Source organism: Candoia aspera, chromosome 1 (assembly GCF_035149785.1).
Source record: "Candoia aspera isolate rCanAsp1 chromosome 1, rCanAsp1.hap2, whole genome shotgun sequence".
Lineage (NCBI taxonomy): Eukaryota > Metazoa > Chordata > Lepidosauria > Squamata > Boidae > Candoia > Candoia aspera.
In genome coordinates this window covers 148,201,066-148,219,315 of record NC_086153.1, presented here as the reverse complement: position 1 = coordinate 148,219,315, position 18,250 = coordinate 148,201,066, and the positions used below count along the sequence as shown (strand labels likewise).

Sequence of the window (18,250 nt, the reverse complement as noted above, 5' to 3'; positions counted from 1 at the left end):
ACTGTACTGTTTAATATTATAGCCTTTTGAGATTTCATTTAATAGGAAACATATAGAAATGTTAATCTTGATTTGGGAACAATTTTATATGGTTCAGAATGAATGAGCCTGCAAAAACCAGTAATGATCGCGCTTGCAGAGATAACAGCATCCTACAGCAAAACAAACAAAAATAAGTCCATGAGTCCTCAACAATTAAATTCCACTTGTGTTTGCTGTAATTATTCTTAACAATCAACTTCCAGGTGTATGGATTTCAACTTGCGGAATTTTCAGCAATGATCATAGTGGAGGAGAAATTCAGAGAGTTGAACTCTTACCAGGAAACACTGTTCTGAAAATGCCAGTTTATAGGAAGGCTGAAATAGCCTAAAGTCCTACTAGACAGTAGAATGGATGGAAATTTAGTTTTCAGGGTTGTTCTATTATTTCTTTAGGGCTACAGTACCTGGGCTGCAAAAATTCAGAAGACCACTAGATGTCAGGAGAGAGTTTTAGTCTTGTATCTCTTCTCTGCCATCTACTGATCTTCTGGCTTCTTGCAGCCCAGGTATGGTAACTCTAACTTTATTAGTGCATTGTGATTTTATCAAAACCTATTGCTGCAATGTCCTTGCCTGGTAATTATTGTTACGTCTATATCCTCCTCTTTCCTCTGGGAGCTCAAGATGCAGTGAGCACCATGGATGTGTGGGGAACTGAACCTGGGTCTCCTTTGTCCCAATCCAGCATCACAACCACCACATCATGCTGTCTCTCCATTTTGGAGAATGACTATATAGGGACAGTCCCTAGACAGTGCCCTTCTGAGCAAACTTTCTAGTTTAATGCAACAAAAAATTTCCAGAGCCCTTGTCTTTCAAAGGCATGAGGATTCTCTATGAAAGCTCTGTTCCTCATTCTACAGAGGGAGATACAACAGAGGAGAAAGGAAGAAAGAATGAGGAGGAAATTGAAAGTGTGGGAGAGGAATTTACGACCACTAAGCTGGAAGGGAAAGAGCAAGTGGGTTGTAATGGTTATCTCAGTCTGGTTGCCTAAAAGCAACTGACAGCCTATCAGTGTTTTGCAAGCTGCAGCATTGTAAGAGCCGTGTAAGAGAAGCTGATTTAAGACAAGGAAACACCCTTTTCTTTTCCTCCTTGATTTTGAGTGAGGTTGGGAGTCTTCAAAATGAAACTCCTATTTCAGGAAATATGAAAAAACAAGCAACCTCATCCTTCCCATTAAAAGTATGTGTTTATGATGATTTCCTATGGAACAGTTTTATTTTATATATTTGTAAGTTTCACCATTGTTTTATTTGATATAATAGCTTAAACTGAATTATTACAAGTGGTATATCCATTTCTTGCCCAGTTGGAACTGCAAGAAAATAATATGGCTATATAAAATATTACTGTTTTTGTAAATTGCTATTTTTTAAAGTAAAATGTTGAAAAGAATCCTTTCTGAGTGCCCCCACTATGAAAACTCCATGCTATGTAGCATGACAAATAACTTCTTGATGGTGTCCCCCAAGTGAGTAATCTTCTTTTCTGCTAAATCCTTGTGGCACTTCCTTTGCTACTTGTTCATCATCTGGCCTGTTCTTGCTATTGTCTTTCTATTTTGTTGATTTTTCTTTTATGGCCTAAGAATTTGTTTTAAAGTACGACAGGGGAACAAACAAAAACCAGAGTCCATAAAATACTTTCACAGATCAAGGTAAGTGTCACTCACTATCTAGACTGAATAGAATGAAAGGATGCACTTTCCCACCCCCCGCAGGTGACAAGCAGGTCTTTAGCAACATGATCTTCAGCAGGACAATCCTTGAGAAGGACATCCTTGAGAAATGCCTCTCCTTTAACTGCCTTGAGAGTAACACAGCAAAAGGGCGTCAAAAGGTTCAAAAGATCTCAAAGCCAAAGGATGTAACTCACAGCATATCGCTAACATAAGAACCAAACACTAACCTAATTGTCCCAACTTGGAACCTGCAATATCTGATGATGCTTCTTCTGGGAATAGACACTGACTTTGGCACATGCTGCAGCATTTGGAAAACACTGTAAATGATATCGTGAATAACAATCTATGACTGTTTCTTTAGACAGTATGTTTTGTTTCTTGATGTAATATCATCATGGAGGTAGGAGGAGACATTTAGACCCCTGCAACCAAATTAAAATACCCATGACAAGTTTGTCAAGATGGAAAAAAGGAACAACAAAGGCCCAGGTAGAGAGCCTCTGAATGTTTTTGGGGGGCAAGATCTTTCACAAGCTGCATCCTGAACTTACTTAACTGTGTTGCTATTTGGAACTTTAAACACTTCTTAGTCAGGGACATGGAGTTATTACTGATGTCCTTCTTCCATGCCATAGAGGCTTAAAGACAATAATACATTGGTTTGGGGCTTATTCTGGCCTGCAGAGAGGAAGGACAGGAAATCTCTGGCCAATTACTAGCTAGCTAGCTAGCTTATTTATTTGATTTATAACCCACCTTTTCTTCAGGAACTCACTCTGCAGTCTTTTCATCTTATCTGCTACAACACAACTTTTTTTTTCTTCTAGTTGCTGCTGTGTGAGCAGCTTTTGAAGATGAGAGCTGTGGGTGAGAGGTGAAGACAATATAAAAAAGAAAGGGAAACAGCCTGGCTACTTTTGCTTCCTAAATTGTCCAGACAAACCAATGATTTTTGGCTGCAAACAGAGTCCAAATCATCTTGAAGAGGGTACATGGTAGGTTTTCCAAAACAGCTGTATCCCAGTAGGATTGTCAAGTTTTGTGGGATATGAAAAGCAGAAGACCTAAATGTAAACACTGGAGAGTTTCTTTTCAGATAACACAAGACCAGCTAGAGACTGGCAGTGAGCTCTACCTGGGGCTTTTGGAAGTGCTCTGGTTGAAACCTGTCCCAATTCTGTTCAATATTTAGTTCCTTCTCTTCCATTTTGAGCCACAGAAATTTATCCACAAATCATGTAGAGGCAGGAGTTGCTTTACATGATAAGAGATAATATTGCCTGAATTAGATTACTGTGATACAGTAGCTTTCTCATTCTTGGATACACGAGTAAAAATGAGAGAAACAGCATATACAGAAGACACTGCATTCTTTGAAAAGAGGACTAGGCAGGCTAAAGGTAGATTCTGTATTTCCTCTTAAAATGCTTTGTGCACTTGGTGGTGTTAAAGCGGCAGCCTCTGCCATTATGTGGGGAGAAGGCCAGTCATTCTCTGTGAGACCAGAGAAGTCAACTCTGCTGGGATCCTGCTGGCCAATTTAATCTAAACTGACATGAAAAGCATGGATATCCATGAGGAGCTGCAAGAGGAAGATCCTAACAACAAGTGATTCAAGTGACAATGTCCATCAGTTGCTTTCCTTTTTTCCCTTTTCTTGGTGCTCCTTGAAAACCTTGAATCTCTCTCAGAGGCAGGAATGTAATGTTAAAATATGTCAACTTCAACAAAAGGGACCTTGATTTAAAACTTAGTTACATAAAATTATATCACTGAATCCCTTCATTAGAGTTATGCTAGGAAAAAAAAACCATCTCCCCTCAAAATTGGGGCTTGAATAACTTTATTTTAATTAAATATTATTAGATATATAAAACTTTAAAAATATATCCTGCAGTTTATATGTTCCAGATAAAGGATTTTTCCAATAATAAGAGTGAAACCAAGGAAAGGATTGCAAAGGAGAGCCTTATCCTGTAGTGTTATATCAGAGAAGAACAGCATACCAAGAGGACTCCCAAGATCAGTAGTATTAAAATCTGCGTATGTCATAATATCTGAGCCAAGAACATGCACACAAACATTTCCCTAAGCACTTCTTCCTTTAATGCAAGCAATATAATCATGACACAAATATCAATTGATGCAAATAATATAAAAACATCAAGTCAAATAAAAATAAATAAAAATTACATTGTCTCAGGGGCTTCAGAAACAAAAGACTTTGTTTCTGCTGCTTGGAAGTCCAAAGGAAAATGTTGTCCCGAGAATCTAAGTTTCACTATATTACCTGCTGAAATATTGGTCTTCAGAATAATTGATCCCTACTTTCATTTTGAAAACAAGGGCTGCTCAGTCCTAAGTGGCCTCAAACATCTGGAGCAAAGCTATATCAACAGCAGCCAGCAGATGGGCTCTATAATATCCAGGAACAGAAGTCAAGACAAACGAAACCACTGTGCTGGCCTCAGAATCTTACATTCTACTCTTCTTCAGACTAAATACAGTTTAACAGCATTAACATAAAAATTGCAGCTTAGTGAAATATTATTTCAATTTGTCTGCTAACAAATGGAAATCATTTCAATACACTGAAGCATTTTTTAAAAGGACACTAATCTTATAAATCATAGTTGAAGTGTTTTCCTCCCTTCTCCTTTCTTTAGTATGTGTGGTAGAACCAATGTGGAAACACAGAAACATAGTTAGAAGAATCAAGCTTGGCTTCCTTCAAATACATTTATTGTCCCTCCCCGCTTATACATCTGTTTTATTCAGCACTTACAATCATTAAAAGGGTTAGGAAAGCTTTCTATTTTAAAGTGAAAACCAGAGATGCATTTGTATTCCCATTCAACCATCACAAACATTTCCACAAAATCTACTGGTTTGCCTTTTACTCTCAAAAGTTTTTAAGTTTCTTAGCTACTCTACAAACTTGACATGAAGAAATAAGCAACTTTAAATTTGTTTGTTTGTTTGTTTTACACATCCTGTTGGTGGTGGAGCTTAGTATTTTCCATGCAAGATAAGAAGACCAAGAAAGAGGAATGAATTGCACAGCTGGTCCCCAAATATTTATTACTTATTTTTTTCATTGAGTTTGTATGGTCCTAACTAAGGAGGACTGGGATGATGAAAACAGGGAAGAGTAAAGATTTGAGAACAGCTGTTTCAAATGAGATATCAATATAAATATTTAATTCAAGGGCCTAGTATTTAATTGATGTTGATAGGATAATCATCTCTGTAAAGTTTTGAAAAAAATCTTCTCCAAAATATAGTCATGTCTTGAGACAAATGTCTTTTTATACTGTTGCTTAGCTAATTCGTATCACTGAATGATATTTCCAACCCTCCTCCAGGAGAACCTCTGTGAAGCAACATCTTTGCTCTCAGTGGGAGCATTGTCTTCAGAGGACTCCTTAATCCCATCCAGATAGAAGGAAAGATTCTACAACATGTAAAATGTTACGGTTTTTAGGCATTCTCAGAGAGGGGTTCTTTGCTGAATATGAGCATGCTGATTCATCAGCAAGGAGAGCAATTTCTTCCAAGGTTACAGCCAGCTTCCTGTTCTATTAGTCAGGAGAAGGCCGAAATCAACCAAATGAATTTCAAGTATTAATTTTCATATGTTAATGCCCTAAATAACATAGAAACTCATTATTTAAAGGGTTTTAAATACCCCTCCCTTTATTCTGCTACTTACCTGAAATTATTTTGCCCCTCTTAGGGATCCTGGAATTAATTGTTTTTTTTTCCAATGGGGAGGTCCATAACTGCAAAATATCTGTCATCTTGCAACTATTGTGGGTTAGTGTTTGGTGCCAGCTAAAACCTATTTTTTTAAAAAAAAAATTAATCCAGCTAAAAACCATTCTTTTACTATTTGATTAATGGATTATGCTTTGCTTTCCATATCAAAAAAGTTGTTGTACTGTTCCAATTTAATTGGGCCTTTGGTCTGCATTTCATATTGTATTTATTTATTATATTTGTATTTATATTTTTAGGGTATTTTAATGTTTCATCCTGGCTGTAAACTGCCCAGAGTCCCCCCTTTGGGGGGGAGATGGGTGGTGGCAAAATTTGATAAATAAATAAAATAAATAAAAATGACAGAAGGGCCTTTCCTTCCCATGATATTAACCAATTTTGTATTCTATTGGGTATATTGCCCTGGTATTATTTTTGTGATGAAATACAGGATGATAGAGACAGATATAGTCATGAACAAACAATTCTACAGCATCTGCTGAAAGGCTGGACTATATATGTGGAAGCAGGGAAGGAGTTTTGAAATCCCAAGCAGAAAAATTGTGGGAAATGTTATTCTAGAAAGCCTAATGATAGATAAAAGCAATCTCCAACTGCCAAATAACTTGAAAAACAGATATCTCATAAGAAAGTTTTTAGGGCCAGGTACAGCATAATGATTTTGATATACAAGTAGGTTTACCACCATTTGTTCAGTGACCATTCAAAGTTATAATGACGCTGAACAAATGGTACTTACGACTGGTCCTCAGAGTGCCAGCTGTCACAGTGTCCCCATGGTCACATGATCGCCATCTGGGAGCTCAGTGCCTGGCTTGCAATTACATCTCAGTGAGCCACAGTCATGTGATCATGATTTCTGAATTCCCTGCCAGCTTCCCATAACAAGCAAAGTCAACGGGGAAGCCAGCAGGAAGCCAGAAGTCGTGATCATGTGAGGTCCTTCCTTAATGACCCGTGCAATCCTTGGGTTACAATGGCAACCAGGACTGCTGGAATTGCTGTCACTAAGAGACATCATCATATGACATCACACTTTACAAATGCATTGCTTAGTGACAGATATTCCCAATTGCTGTAGTAACCCAAGGACTACCTGTAATCATTGTGGGGGTCATTATAATTAGTTTGATGCAATTAAAAATAATGATACCTAGACTAAGAAGTAAAAAAAGTTCTGGAAGAAGGCAATGGAAAATAATTTCAGTATTGTTGCTTAATAAACAACATGAACATGTCTATATAGACATTAAAAGCCAAGATAAACTTTTATTCCTTCATTTTTTATTCCTCACAGGACAAAGCACTTTTATTATTACTATGCAGCAGAGGCATCTATAAGAAGCTACAATGACGTCAATTTATATGTATTGTACATAAAAATGTTATTGCACAAATGATGCAATAATGCACTTGAGTCATGATGTCTGACCTAAACAAGTAAGTCACAAAAGTACCTAAAAAAAAATCTTGTTTACAAGCAGTGGCAATTTGAACTGAATGAAGATATGCAGTACATTGTTTAAGTAAAAAGAGAAGTCAACAAGGGAATGCTTGAAATAGATGACAGAGTCTTACTAAACAGAGATCATGGCTGTACAGTAAGAAAAAGAAGATAAAAGAGGGGCAGGGCAATACTCTGTGTAAATAAAGGTGTTGAAAAGGACTCCAAAGTTGAATTTTTCAAAGCCTGAGAGATAACAGCATCCGTGACAGCATCTGAATGCTGAAAAACCTTTTGGATGTTCTTCCAGGAGAAGCTGTGTTGCTTCTGGGGAAGAAATCAGTGACTTGTACTTATGAGAAATATACTAGGTTTCTATAAGAATATTTATTAAGTATTAATTATAAATGGGTAAAACAGATAATAGTCTGATTTACATATCATGTTAAGTCGCAGTTTATTCAATAATAAATTGAGTGGTTCATACAAAGCAGTAAGTCATAAACCATGATTCACAAAACACAAAGGCAAACCAAGCTACTACGTTATTGTTTAGTTTTATGAGTGACCCCAGCTAATAATTACAATTTACTATATATAACAGGACCAAGAAGATCACCATTACCAGTACTTTAAATAATCCTGTAATAAAATAGTATACATACAGTAAACAACTAAAAAAAAAAAAGTCATACAGATACTAAGAGGCAGTGGTAAACATTTTCTAGTGCTGCTCTAGAAAATTTTAACGAAACATTACCAACGTTGTTGTAATACGCTCAGAACTTCATAGTATGGTTTATTTAGGCTGATTTTGAGTAGCGTCACAATTCCATGCCATGCAACGTAAGAGTTGTCCATGGACAACTAGACAACCAAGTAGTATAAACTAACACAAGAGCAGAATCCCAGAGCAAACTGCCATCAACAGGCAATATCAACTGAAAGCAAAAATGTATACCCTCTAAAAACTTTTGTTTAACTTAATATCAATAAAAGAGCACATAGAAGCTGCTTCTTACTTTGGTTGTAGGAGCTGCAGAGTTGCTGGCTGCAAGGGTGGTTATCACATCGCTGTTCACGGTAGTGCAAGCCCCTGTGGCTGGGGCATGCAGTCTGGAGGGGACAATTGGTACAGGCAGAAGCCCTGGCCTCGTGTTGCTATTGCTATTCACCGTGCTGTTACAGTTACTGTTGCTGTTGACATGGTTCCCATTGGCGTTCCACTCCCAGCGATCCCATCCTGCACGATAATCTCTTTCAAACCGGCTGTGGTGCCGTGACATCTCGGCAAAACCAGCAATGGCCTCTTCTCACAGGGATTTTATCAGATTGCCTATCAAGAACCAAGGCAAAAAACAAAGAGGGGTTATTAATTTAAGCCTCCAGAGAAAACACACACACTCTTAATCCATTCAATCGTGTCTTGATTCTCGGAGACTGCCTGGACAAGTCCCTGCAGTTTTCTTGGCAAGGTTTTTCGGAAGTGGTTTGCCATTACCTCCTTCCCAGGGCTGAGAGAGAGTGACTGGCCCAAGGTCACCCAGCTGGCTTTGTGCCTAAGGCGGGACTAGTACTCATGGGCTCCCAGTTTCTAGCCTGGTGCCATTAACCACTACACCAAACTGGCTCTCTTACACACACGTATACACACAAACATTCCACTAAACTATGGGGATAATTTCTTTGTTTTAACTCTTTGGCCTGACAGACATCAAATCATTCAATTGTGACTGGCTTTGAATTGTACTTCGGAAAGTCCTGAGGCAAAAGGCAGGATCGAGGGAATACAAAACATCAGAACTGACCTCTGGAGAAGAAATGCTTCTAACCCATAGAGGAGGCACCCCAATGGCCCACGGAGACACCAGAAACAGGCTACAATGAAACACCAGACCACATATTTGCCATCTGAGGTCTCAATAACAGATTCCTTTCTGAAAGCAAGACTATGTTTCACTTTCCCCCCAAATACTCTTTTTGGGTCCTGTATCGCAAAACACATTACTGTATATTGCTGTTTGAAAATACCGTATGGGAATGATGAGTAGAAAGCGGATTTGCTATGGAAAATTATTTGGTTTAAACGTATAAAAAGAGTGTGTGCAAAATGGACAGTGAAATACAGTTTTAGAGTATGACTGGATTTCTGATGGCAGATAAATCCTTTGGATTTAATGACTATTTTTCCATATAAATTGCTTCCAATTAAGGTTTTTTTTTTGGATTTGGGTATTATGAAGGCAAAGTACTCTTTATCTTAAATGTCAGTGTCCTTGAGATAAGCATCTAAGCTTTTTAAAAAACAGCTTCCTAGAATGTCCAACAAACATAATCTGATACAGAATCCCAAGCTGGAAAGACATCCAGTATAATGGTTTTCCCTTCAAAATTCCTAAAGCTCAACTTCTTTTCTGGAGAATCAATTTCCTGTCTGCCAAACTCCTAAATTCCCCACAGTAATTTCTCTATTTCAGCAAAGTAATAACATTTTCGCAGTCTGCTAATTCAAATTTGTAGAAGGATTTTTTTTTTAATGTAGTTCATGCCTACAGAGTAAACAGAACACTCAAAGTCAACAACAAAATAACATTTCCTTCTTATTTTTAATGCATTTTTTCTAATAATATCCCCATGCCCAAAATACACAGAATATCAGACAGAAAATGGGGAAATTTGTTTGTATGTTTGTTTATAAATTTGTAGGCCATCTGATTCCATTGTGACTCTGGGTAGCATATAACATCAAACAATTTAAAACAATGCAATACAGAATTATATAAAAAAACAAACTTGAGAGAAAAGTAACATAACCTCTTAACATCACACAAGAGATGTGCCATCCATTCTAGCCCAAGGTCTGGGGAAAGAGTCAAGATTCAAGGGCTTGCTTAAATAAAGCTAAGGTGAGGGCTGTATGAATCTTTGGGGGAAGCTGTTCCAGAAAGCAAATTCTGTAACAGAAGGGGCCCAGTTACTGGGTCCCATCAGGTGACAATGTTTAAGGTAGAAACAGATGGTTCCTCAAGACAGAAAGTCCTTCAAATAACCAGGCCCTATGCCATGAAGGGCTTTCTAGGTGAAAAACAGTACCTTGAATCACACCCAGAAGCATACTGGTAACCAGTGTAGTTCACGAAGCAGTGTTGTTACATAGGCATAATTGCCCATGCTGCTGAGTTCTGGACCAGCTACAGGTTCTGAGTGGTCTTCAAGGGCAGCCCATGTAGATGCATTACAATTGTCCAAAAGCAGTATGACCAAAGCACAAGTGACCTGTCAGGCCTCCTGGTCCAAGTATGAGCAGAACTGACACACTAGACCAGGGTTTCTTGACCAGGGTTCCATGGAATCCCAGGGTTTCGTGAGAGGTCACTAGGGGTTCCTTGGGAGATCATGATTTTAAAAAATATTTCAAATTCAGACAACTTCACATTAAAGAGATAAGTTTCATTCTTTTATTTTTAGTTTAAGAACACTGTTAATGCATATATACAGGCTTACCCATGAAACGAATGTAACAATTTTGAACCTTCTAGCCTGTATTTGAGCCTGAATGAGCAGAGGTTCCCCAAGGCCTGAAAAATATTTCAAGGGTTCCTCCAGGGTCAAAAAGTTGAAAAAGGCTGCACTAGACGAATTTGCACAAAGGCCTTTCTGGCCACAGATGCCACCTTCTTGAGCAAGAGTGGCATGTCCAAGGAGATCCCCAGAAGCACAACCCCATTCAAGACTAAAGATTAAACATCTCCAGATCTGGGTGGTCAAAATACCCATAGGCACTAGTATTCTCATGGTTCATTTGGCTCCTCCCCATTCAAATCCCAACACCTCCAAATACTGGGACAAGACTTGGACAGCATCACCTGGTTGGATTGGGGTTGAGATGTATGATCAAAGTATACCAATGATATCTGAACCAAAACCGATGGATAACCTCACTCAGCAGCTTCATGTCATTGTTAAATAGAAGGAGTGAAAGCATCAAGGGCTTAGGCTTCCCATATTTCTCTCTCCTCCCCACCCTACCCAGTGAATACTGCCTGGACCCAACTACAGAGAAAGGAGGAGAACCACCAGAATACTGTGCCTCCCACTCCAAATCCCTGTACTCACTCCAGAAAGTTGCTGAGAGACCAAGGTGAACTAGGACAGTTGCATTACCCCAACCAAACTCCACCAGAGGTCGTCAAAATGTGATTAATCTCAGTGCCATGTTTCATTCTGAAACCTAAATGGAAGAGTCTATATAATTTGTTTCTTCCAGGGTCCTCTAAAGCCACAACCCAACCACCTGCTCAACAATCCTGGATTTTACATTTATTTTTATTTATATTTTCATGGTAATTTAGGTGGTTATGTTTTTAGTGTCATTTTATTGTAAACCACCCAGAGTCCCCCATTGGGGGAGATGGGGGGTGATATAAATTTAATAAATAAATAAATAAATAAATAAATAAATAAATAAAATCTTGCCTAAGAGGAGGAGTTTGGAGATTGGACAAAAATTGTCTTGAATTGTTGGAATCAGCACTGGTTTCTTGAGGAAGAGGCACCCCATTTGCTCCTTCAAGTCAGGCAATGCATGCCTTGATGATATGTTAAGACATATGCAGGGATCTAGTGGTCTACTGGTTAAGGTGCTAGGCTAGAAACCAGGAGACTGAGAGTTCTAGTCCCGCCTTAGGCATGAAAGCTGGCTGGGCGACCTTCAGCCAGTCCCTCTCTCTCAGCCCAACTCACCTCACAGGGTTGCTGATGTGGGGAAAATAGGAGGAGGAAGGAGTATGAGGTATGTTCGCCACCTTGAGTTGTTTATAAAAATAATAAAGGCAGGATAAAAATAAAAAAAATCCCCCCCTTTATTTTTTGTCAGATATAAACTGTTCTGTTATTTTTTACTGCTATCTCCTTTGAGCACTCTCAGGCTAGAAGGTGTTTTGAAATTTCTACTACTACTGTTGTTCAGAAAAGCCCCTTAACTCTCTGGTGAGGTGTTAGATGGAGAAGGTTCAATAAACTTCTTCTTCTTCTAGAATCCAGGCCATGCATTTTGTAAGATTCTGAGCACTGGGAAAAAAAGGGTTTCTGAGTCTGGCATTGTAGTTTTCAACAGGTAAATATGCCTAGGTGGCAGCCAGAGTATCACAAGCCCCTTGCAGTGTTAACACACCTTTAGCATTGCTAAAGGTAACAACCCAAACTGGCCTCTTCTTATGCATCAGGGTTATCAAATATTATACTTCCCACAGAAAACATTTCTGAACCAGATGGAAGAGATTTTATGATTCCTTCTGCAAAAATAACAGCACATATTTTCAAAAACTTGGGTAGGGGGAAGGGGAGGTAGAAGTAGGAAACAAGCTTGTTATTCATTATTCTTTAGAGCTCACAGAGAGACAGATAAGACAAAATTCCCCCCAAAGAGAACAAGGTCTTTGATTTTGTTCAGTTCCAAGCACAGATACTTCCTCCATCATGTTTATAATTATTGATAACAAACTAATGTAGCACACACCGTCTTTCCCTCCAAGCCTAGCCATTTTAAAAGTATTTTTCCTTGTGTATTTTACTTTTTTTGTGGAGTTCTTTTCTGTACAGCAAAGAACAGTTCTTCCAGTCTTTTCAGGACACAGCAAATACAAAGCCATTTGCTTCTGCATAAATAAATAAGTGGTACACTATCATCTTTCTTTTCAGTACGTGCTCTCTTTCACAAGAACAAAGCACAAGATGTCTTGAATTCTACTCCATCCTATCCCGAAAGGGAGCAGTAATTTGTACCCCAACTGCAGAACTTGAGCCAATGCATGAAGAAGAAAAACATGCATGCATGCACGCCATGCGTGCAGACACACACACACACACACACACACACCCTTACATTATAGGTGTGATTTTCAGATACATTCCAGAACAATTCCAGCTTAAGGCTACTTTCATTTTCCTATGCTTCCTCTAAGCATGCACCTGATTATGGTGGTTTCCTCAGTGTATTCCTTTAGACAGACAGACAGAAAGGAAGACAGACAGACATCCCCTTGGACATTCCCACGCCTTTATTGTTAGAAATGCAAGGAAAATTTTGAGATTCTGAGCCAGTCTAGAGCTAAGAAGTCTCATTTATCATTCTAACAGAGTGTCAATTTCATTAACTGACTTCAAAATTGAATGACAGCTCTTTAATTTTAAAATCTCCATAATAAAGCACATTTAGACTGTGGTTTGTACATATAGATAGAATATTATACAAAAACATACACACATAGTTTTTACAAAAATAGCTATCATGTTATTAGAGGGAAAAAGAAAAACATGAAGACAGATCTGTCCATTTACAGATAAGTATCTACACTGCTCTAAAAGTTGTCCAACTAGTTATTTTGACAGATCCTACTTTGTTTCATATTCCAAGTGCAATTGCTATAGAAAGAGTGAGAGCTTTTCTGCAATCAGATCTGATGACAAGGACTGCATCTGGTAAGTGTGAAATACATCTTCACAGTAAAGCCAGAACCGTTTCAGAGAGATGTTCAAAAGTGGAAGCAGTTATCTGAACACATAAAATAAGTAACACAGAAGACCACGGTACTAAATTCAAACAAAATGTGCTAATATTAACAGATTTATGGGAGTACTTTCATTTTTGGACTGCAGCAGCATATTAAAAACAAAGCACGTTTTTCTCTTGTCAAAAACATGAAAAGGATGTATTGCGTGCCAAATGCTTCTGTATGTGCTAAATTATTGATTTTATCTGGATTAACAGAATATCACTTTTAACAAGAGTCCTTTTAAGCTATGTACTGCCAAATACAAAACGTTCAGTAAGGAAAATCAAGGTGCTATTTTTTTTCCCCCTTCTAGGCCCTAGTATTTGCTTTTTCTTCTTTCTGTCCCTGATCAGAGTGCAGAATCTATTTTTTCAGCTCACTGCCCCGATCTTAGTCCAGAATCGTACCATTGGACCTTAAACACTATTCCCATGGTTCATACATTGCAGGGCTTTCACTGATTTCCAATTCAAACCAGAGCCAGTTCAAACTTGGGTTTTGAGCCTTCTGGTCTTCTCCCCCACCCCAAGTATTGATATGCCATTATTTCTCCATATACTCCTATTAGTTCCTTATGCGCCTCTGAGTTTTCTTTCTGTTCCTCATGACAAGATCCTAGATTCCAGGCTTCTGGTTCCATAAATCTGAAATCAGTTCCCTCCTACACTGCTTCTGTGAAAGTTTGACAGTTTAAATACCTTTTTATTTGACTAACAGGTTAATGTGGGGGCCAGTCAACATATACTACTCTCAATAAGATTAGCTGTTTTCAGGTTAGGATTTGTTTTATATTAATGATGGACACAACATAGTGTCACAGTGCATTCTTTTAAATATCCACGGTCATGTTTAATTGGTTTTTGTTCTAAATATTGGTTTTACTGGTTGGTTATTAAGGTGTAAACTCAGTCTGCTGGGTGGAATTTTCTGACTATTGTGCTTTTCTTTGATCTGTATTGTCCCTTGGTAAAGGTGTGTAAAGTAATAAATAAATATTATTCTATGTGAACAAAGCAATATTTAAACTGCATTTCTCATTATTCAGTGTTTAGTCATGTTTTCTAAACTATACAATCATTTTCCTCAGATATTTCTAATCCAAGTCAAACTCTATTATTTCATCAGTTTTAATTTTTTTACTGGAATATTTTTATGAACTAAAAGGAAGCATCTTTGGTTTCCGCATCAATGTAACATATGTTATTGAAGTTTCCTCCCAAGACGCACCTCAGGGATTGGAATCTAATACAGATTCTTACAGATTTGCAATAGTTTACACTACATAAAATAAACCCAATGTATAGTTTGCAGTTCTGAAAGTCAGTATATGGAATTTTCTCCAAATGTAGGCCACACCTGGTCTTTCAGTGGCATACCCAGGAGCCATACACCAAAACACCAAATGGGCTGACTGAAAAACTGTATTTGGTTTTGGTTTAGCACAATGTCGTAATCCAGTCATTCTGGTTTATTCAAGAAATCATGGCTAAAACAAACCACAGCTTTCTGAAAATGCTTTAGACTGCAGAAGGCTGGATTTGGGCTGTAGCATAAATCAGTCAGGGCCACCCAGGAATGATTGGCTTTTCCTTCTGCACGGCTTTTTCTTCTGCTAACCTTTTAACAATGCAACTTTAAGAGGATTTGGGGGGAACGAGTGAAATCTAATGGCATGGGTGAAACAGGTAGTATCTACTCAAAAGCTGATGGGTAGGATCCTTTTTCTCTCTCTCTTAGCAGCCAGCATCCCCTTCTTCTGAGGGTTTCCCCCGGAAGCATTCCAAGCCCCAGATATAAACCTACCAAGGCCTTGAAAGAGAATGAGATATACAGAGGACTCTGGAATTTCTTGGCATCAGATTGACACCATCCTGTACTCAAGATGAAAGGAACTGCTCATGGGATCAGTAAATCTATTCTGACAGCTTTCTGTTAAAACAAATTAGCCAGTAGGTTGTAACCTCCATCCCAAAAGCATGGCCAGGAAACACTTCCTTGGTATCTCTCCACATCCATAAAAATTATTGCTCTATTGATTGACAAATTAAGCCATACCTGCCCCAGGCAATTTGTCCTAGAGTTCAGCTGCATTGAGGATACTTCTGAGAGCTCAGCCAAGACCACATGCACACACAGATTGGCTCTAGTTTGCCTTTATTTTGTAGTCTTTTAGTGGATTACAACCATTTCTATCACACACTTGGTTTTTCTGATTTCTGTTTCTTTTTGAAGAACCAAAATCTCTCGTTTCAGCTTTTGCCTTGATATCCACCTCTGTACATCCCTCAAAAACACAACAAATGCACTCATTTTCTTGTAAAGATTTGTCAGACCATAAACTTATCCTTGTCGGATCAGATCTAAAGTTTACCTGGTTGGCCAGAAGTTTCCAGGAAATTCACAAGCAAGACATGAAGAACATGCCTACAGCTTTTTGTTCCGCCCGAACAAAAGGAGATATACTTTTGTCTTCAGAGATACGCAGCTTTTGAACACAGAAGCTCAGTAGGCTAATAAAAAAACAGAAAAATGCTCCCCAAATCAGAACACAGTTTGGGCTACACATTATTTTTAATAATTAAATTTCAGTTAAACAAATTAGATTTTAGTTTTTCTTATGGGCTATAAAAGTGTGCATGTGTTATTTTAGGACAATCTTGACAAAAGACACTGTATTTTTTTTTCCTGCAAAGAAAATTCAATAGAACAAAGGAAAGCTATATGTCCATTTTTTTTACAGCGTTCAACATTTTAAAACAGTTCAGTAACCCAAATTCTCTGGATAGCATACAAACTTCTGTAATACAATAGTAGGCAAAACAAAGGAAAGCTGTCTATTCACCATTTTTTAAAAATGTATTTTATGATACTTTAAGATATAAGTTAAACCAATGACAATAAAATAGGCAGGGACAAAAGCAAGATAAAATCTGCAGTGATGTATTATCGGATCTAAAATAAAGCAAGGGCAAGAGTGTGCAATAGGCACAGGATGCTTTGGGAAAGGGTGGACAACCCACAACCCACAAGAGACCCACCACTTCCTTGAGACTCCCAGAGCTCCACAAGATTGTGCAGCTGAGATTTCATGGTGGGTCTCTGGTCAAAAAACAAACCAAAATTAAGAAACAAGGGGGAAAAAACTGAAAAGGTAACATTTCCTTTGAGCTTGACTCCTGGTGACTTCATGGACCCATTCATGTCGTTTTCTTGGCAGCACTACAGAACAGCTTTGCCACTGCCTTCTCCTGGAATGTTTTTCTCTAGTCTAGCCTACTGCCAATTCCCAACCAAGCCTGACCCTGCTTAGCTTCAGAGCCCACCCAAGGCCAGCCAGATGCTGTCTCCTGTGGAGACACAAGGGAGATATATGTGATAATCTTCCCTGAACTTAACACTTAGTTTACTTAATCCCTCCAAAGTCCCCCTGAAGGGGGGGGAAGAGACTGACATTTCTGTCTGCAACTTCTCCATATCTTTGCTATGTAATTTCTGCATCAATTATGAATGCATAAAAATGGAAATGTATTTCCATGAACATTGTTTTCTAATGCATCTGATTTCCTAATATGAAATTGTTTTGACAAATACAGGTATTTTTGAAAGCACTTTAATCTATTTTAATGCACTTGGGTATATAATTTTCCCCAATATGTAAAAACATAGTTCTGCCTTTCCATAACATACACATTTTAACATCTTCTGATCAGTGAATTATATTGCAACATTCAGAAAAGGGCAAATATTGGAATATAACTATGTTTCACTTCACATTTTATCTGTAAAGTACAAGTTATATATGTTTCCACCAAAATGGAACAAAATTCCCCCAATCAAATGGGCAGTTCAGTGGCACTTTCCTGGTCTTCATCCAACCCATTGTTGTGCCCAAGCACTACTTTCTCAACTGTCTTATCTATATTAAATGGGCAGGTTGATGTGGGTACTATTCATGCTTTGAATCAGAGTTCACAGTGAACAGGTAGTCAATGCAGCTCCCTCATACATGGGCTTGTGAAAGGGGGGCAAAGACAAAACACGTGTGAAGCTGTCATCGTACAAATGCTACACCTTATGGCCTTGATTCAGATGTCAGAACACAAGTATGTGACGGTGGCATTTACATGATGACACATGTTGTTCTGGCATTGTGCAGTTTACTGCCCTAGGAGCTGTTATAGTATCGGTCCCCTTAGGCAGAGGTATCTGCAGGAGCCAATGTTTTTCCTCAAAATGATGAAAAGAGCATTGCACTGTTGTGATGCAAGCTCTACCTCTTGCTTGCGTTGCCATGGTGTGACACTGCTTTTGTCATTTCCCCCCCCTTTAGCCCCCCTGCTGTCACCTCCACCCTTAGTAAAGCATTCAGAATCCTAGCCACCAAATTCTGTACTAATAGGAACTTCCATACTGTTTTAAAGGCAGCTACAGTATTCCAGCCTAGAGGTTACGAGAGACAATTCTTTTTTTAATGATTCTACTTCCTCCTAGTACATGTTCTGCAGTTTCTCAGCCCATGGTGTTCTGCTTGTTCTATTAACAAGAAAAGGAGCAGACCAACTTTCTTTGAGAATATGTACATCTACAACAAAGGCAGGGGAATAAATGAAGCATTTAAAAATAAAGATGCTTTTGGCTTTAGGGGATATTCTAATGACAGCAGCAAAGGAAGCTCAGTTTTACATATTAGTTATACATAACAACTGGATGTACAAGCAGAATTGTTTTTTATTTATTG

General features: G+C 38.3%; 1 protein-coding gene across 1 annotated transcript in view; it reads right to left on the bottom strand.

Annotated features, from left to right (window-relative positions):
- KLHL29 (kelch like family member 29) overlaps positions 1-18,250 on the bottom strand; it is a 422,456-nt gene that overhangs the window by 252,170 nt on the left and 152,036 nt on the right. The window contains exon 3 of the mRNA XM_063315144.1: positions 7,981-8,294. Coding sequence (XP_063171214.1) covers positions 7,981-8,244 — 264 coding nt within the window. The 5' untranslated portion in view covers positions 8,245-8,294. The remainder of the gene's footprint in view (positions 1-7,980; positions 8,295-18,250) is intronic.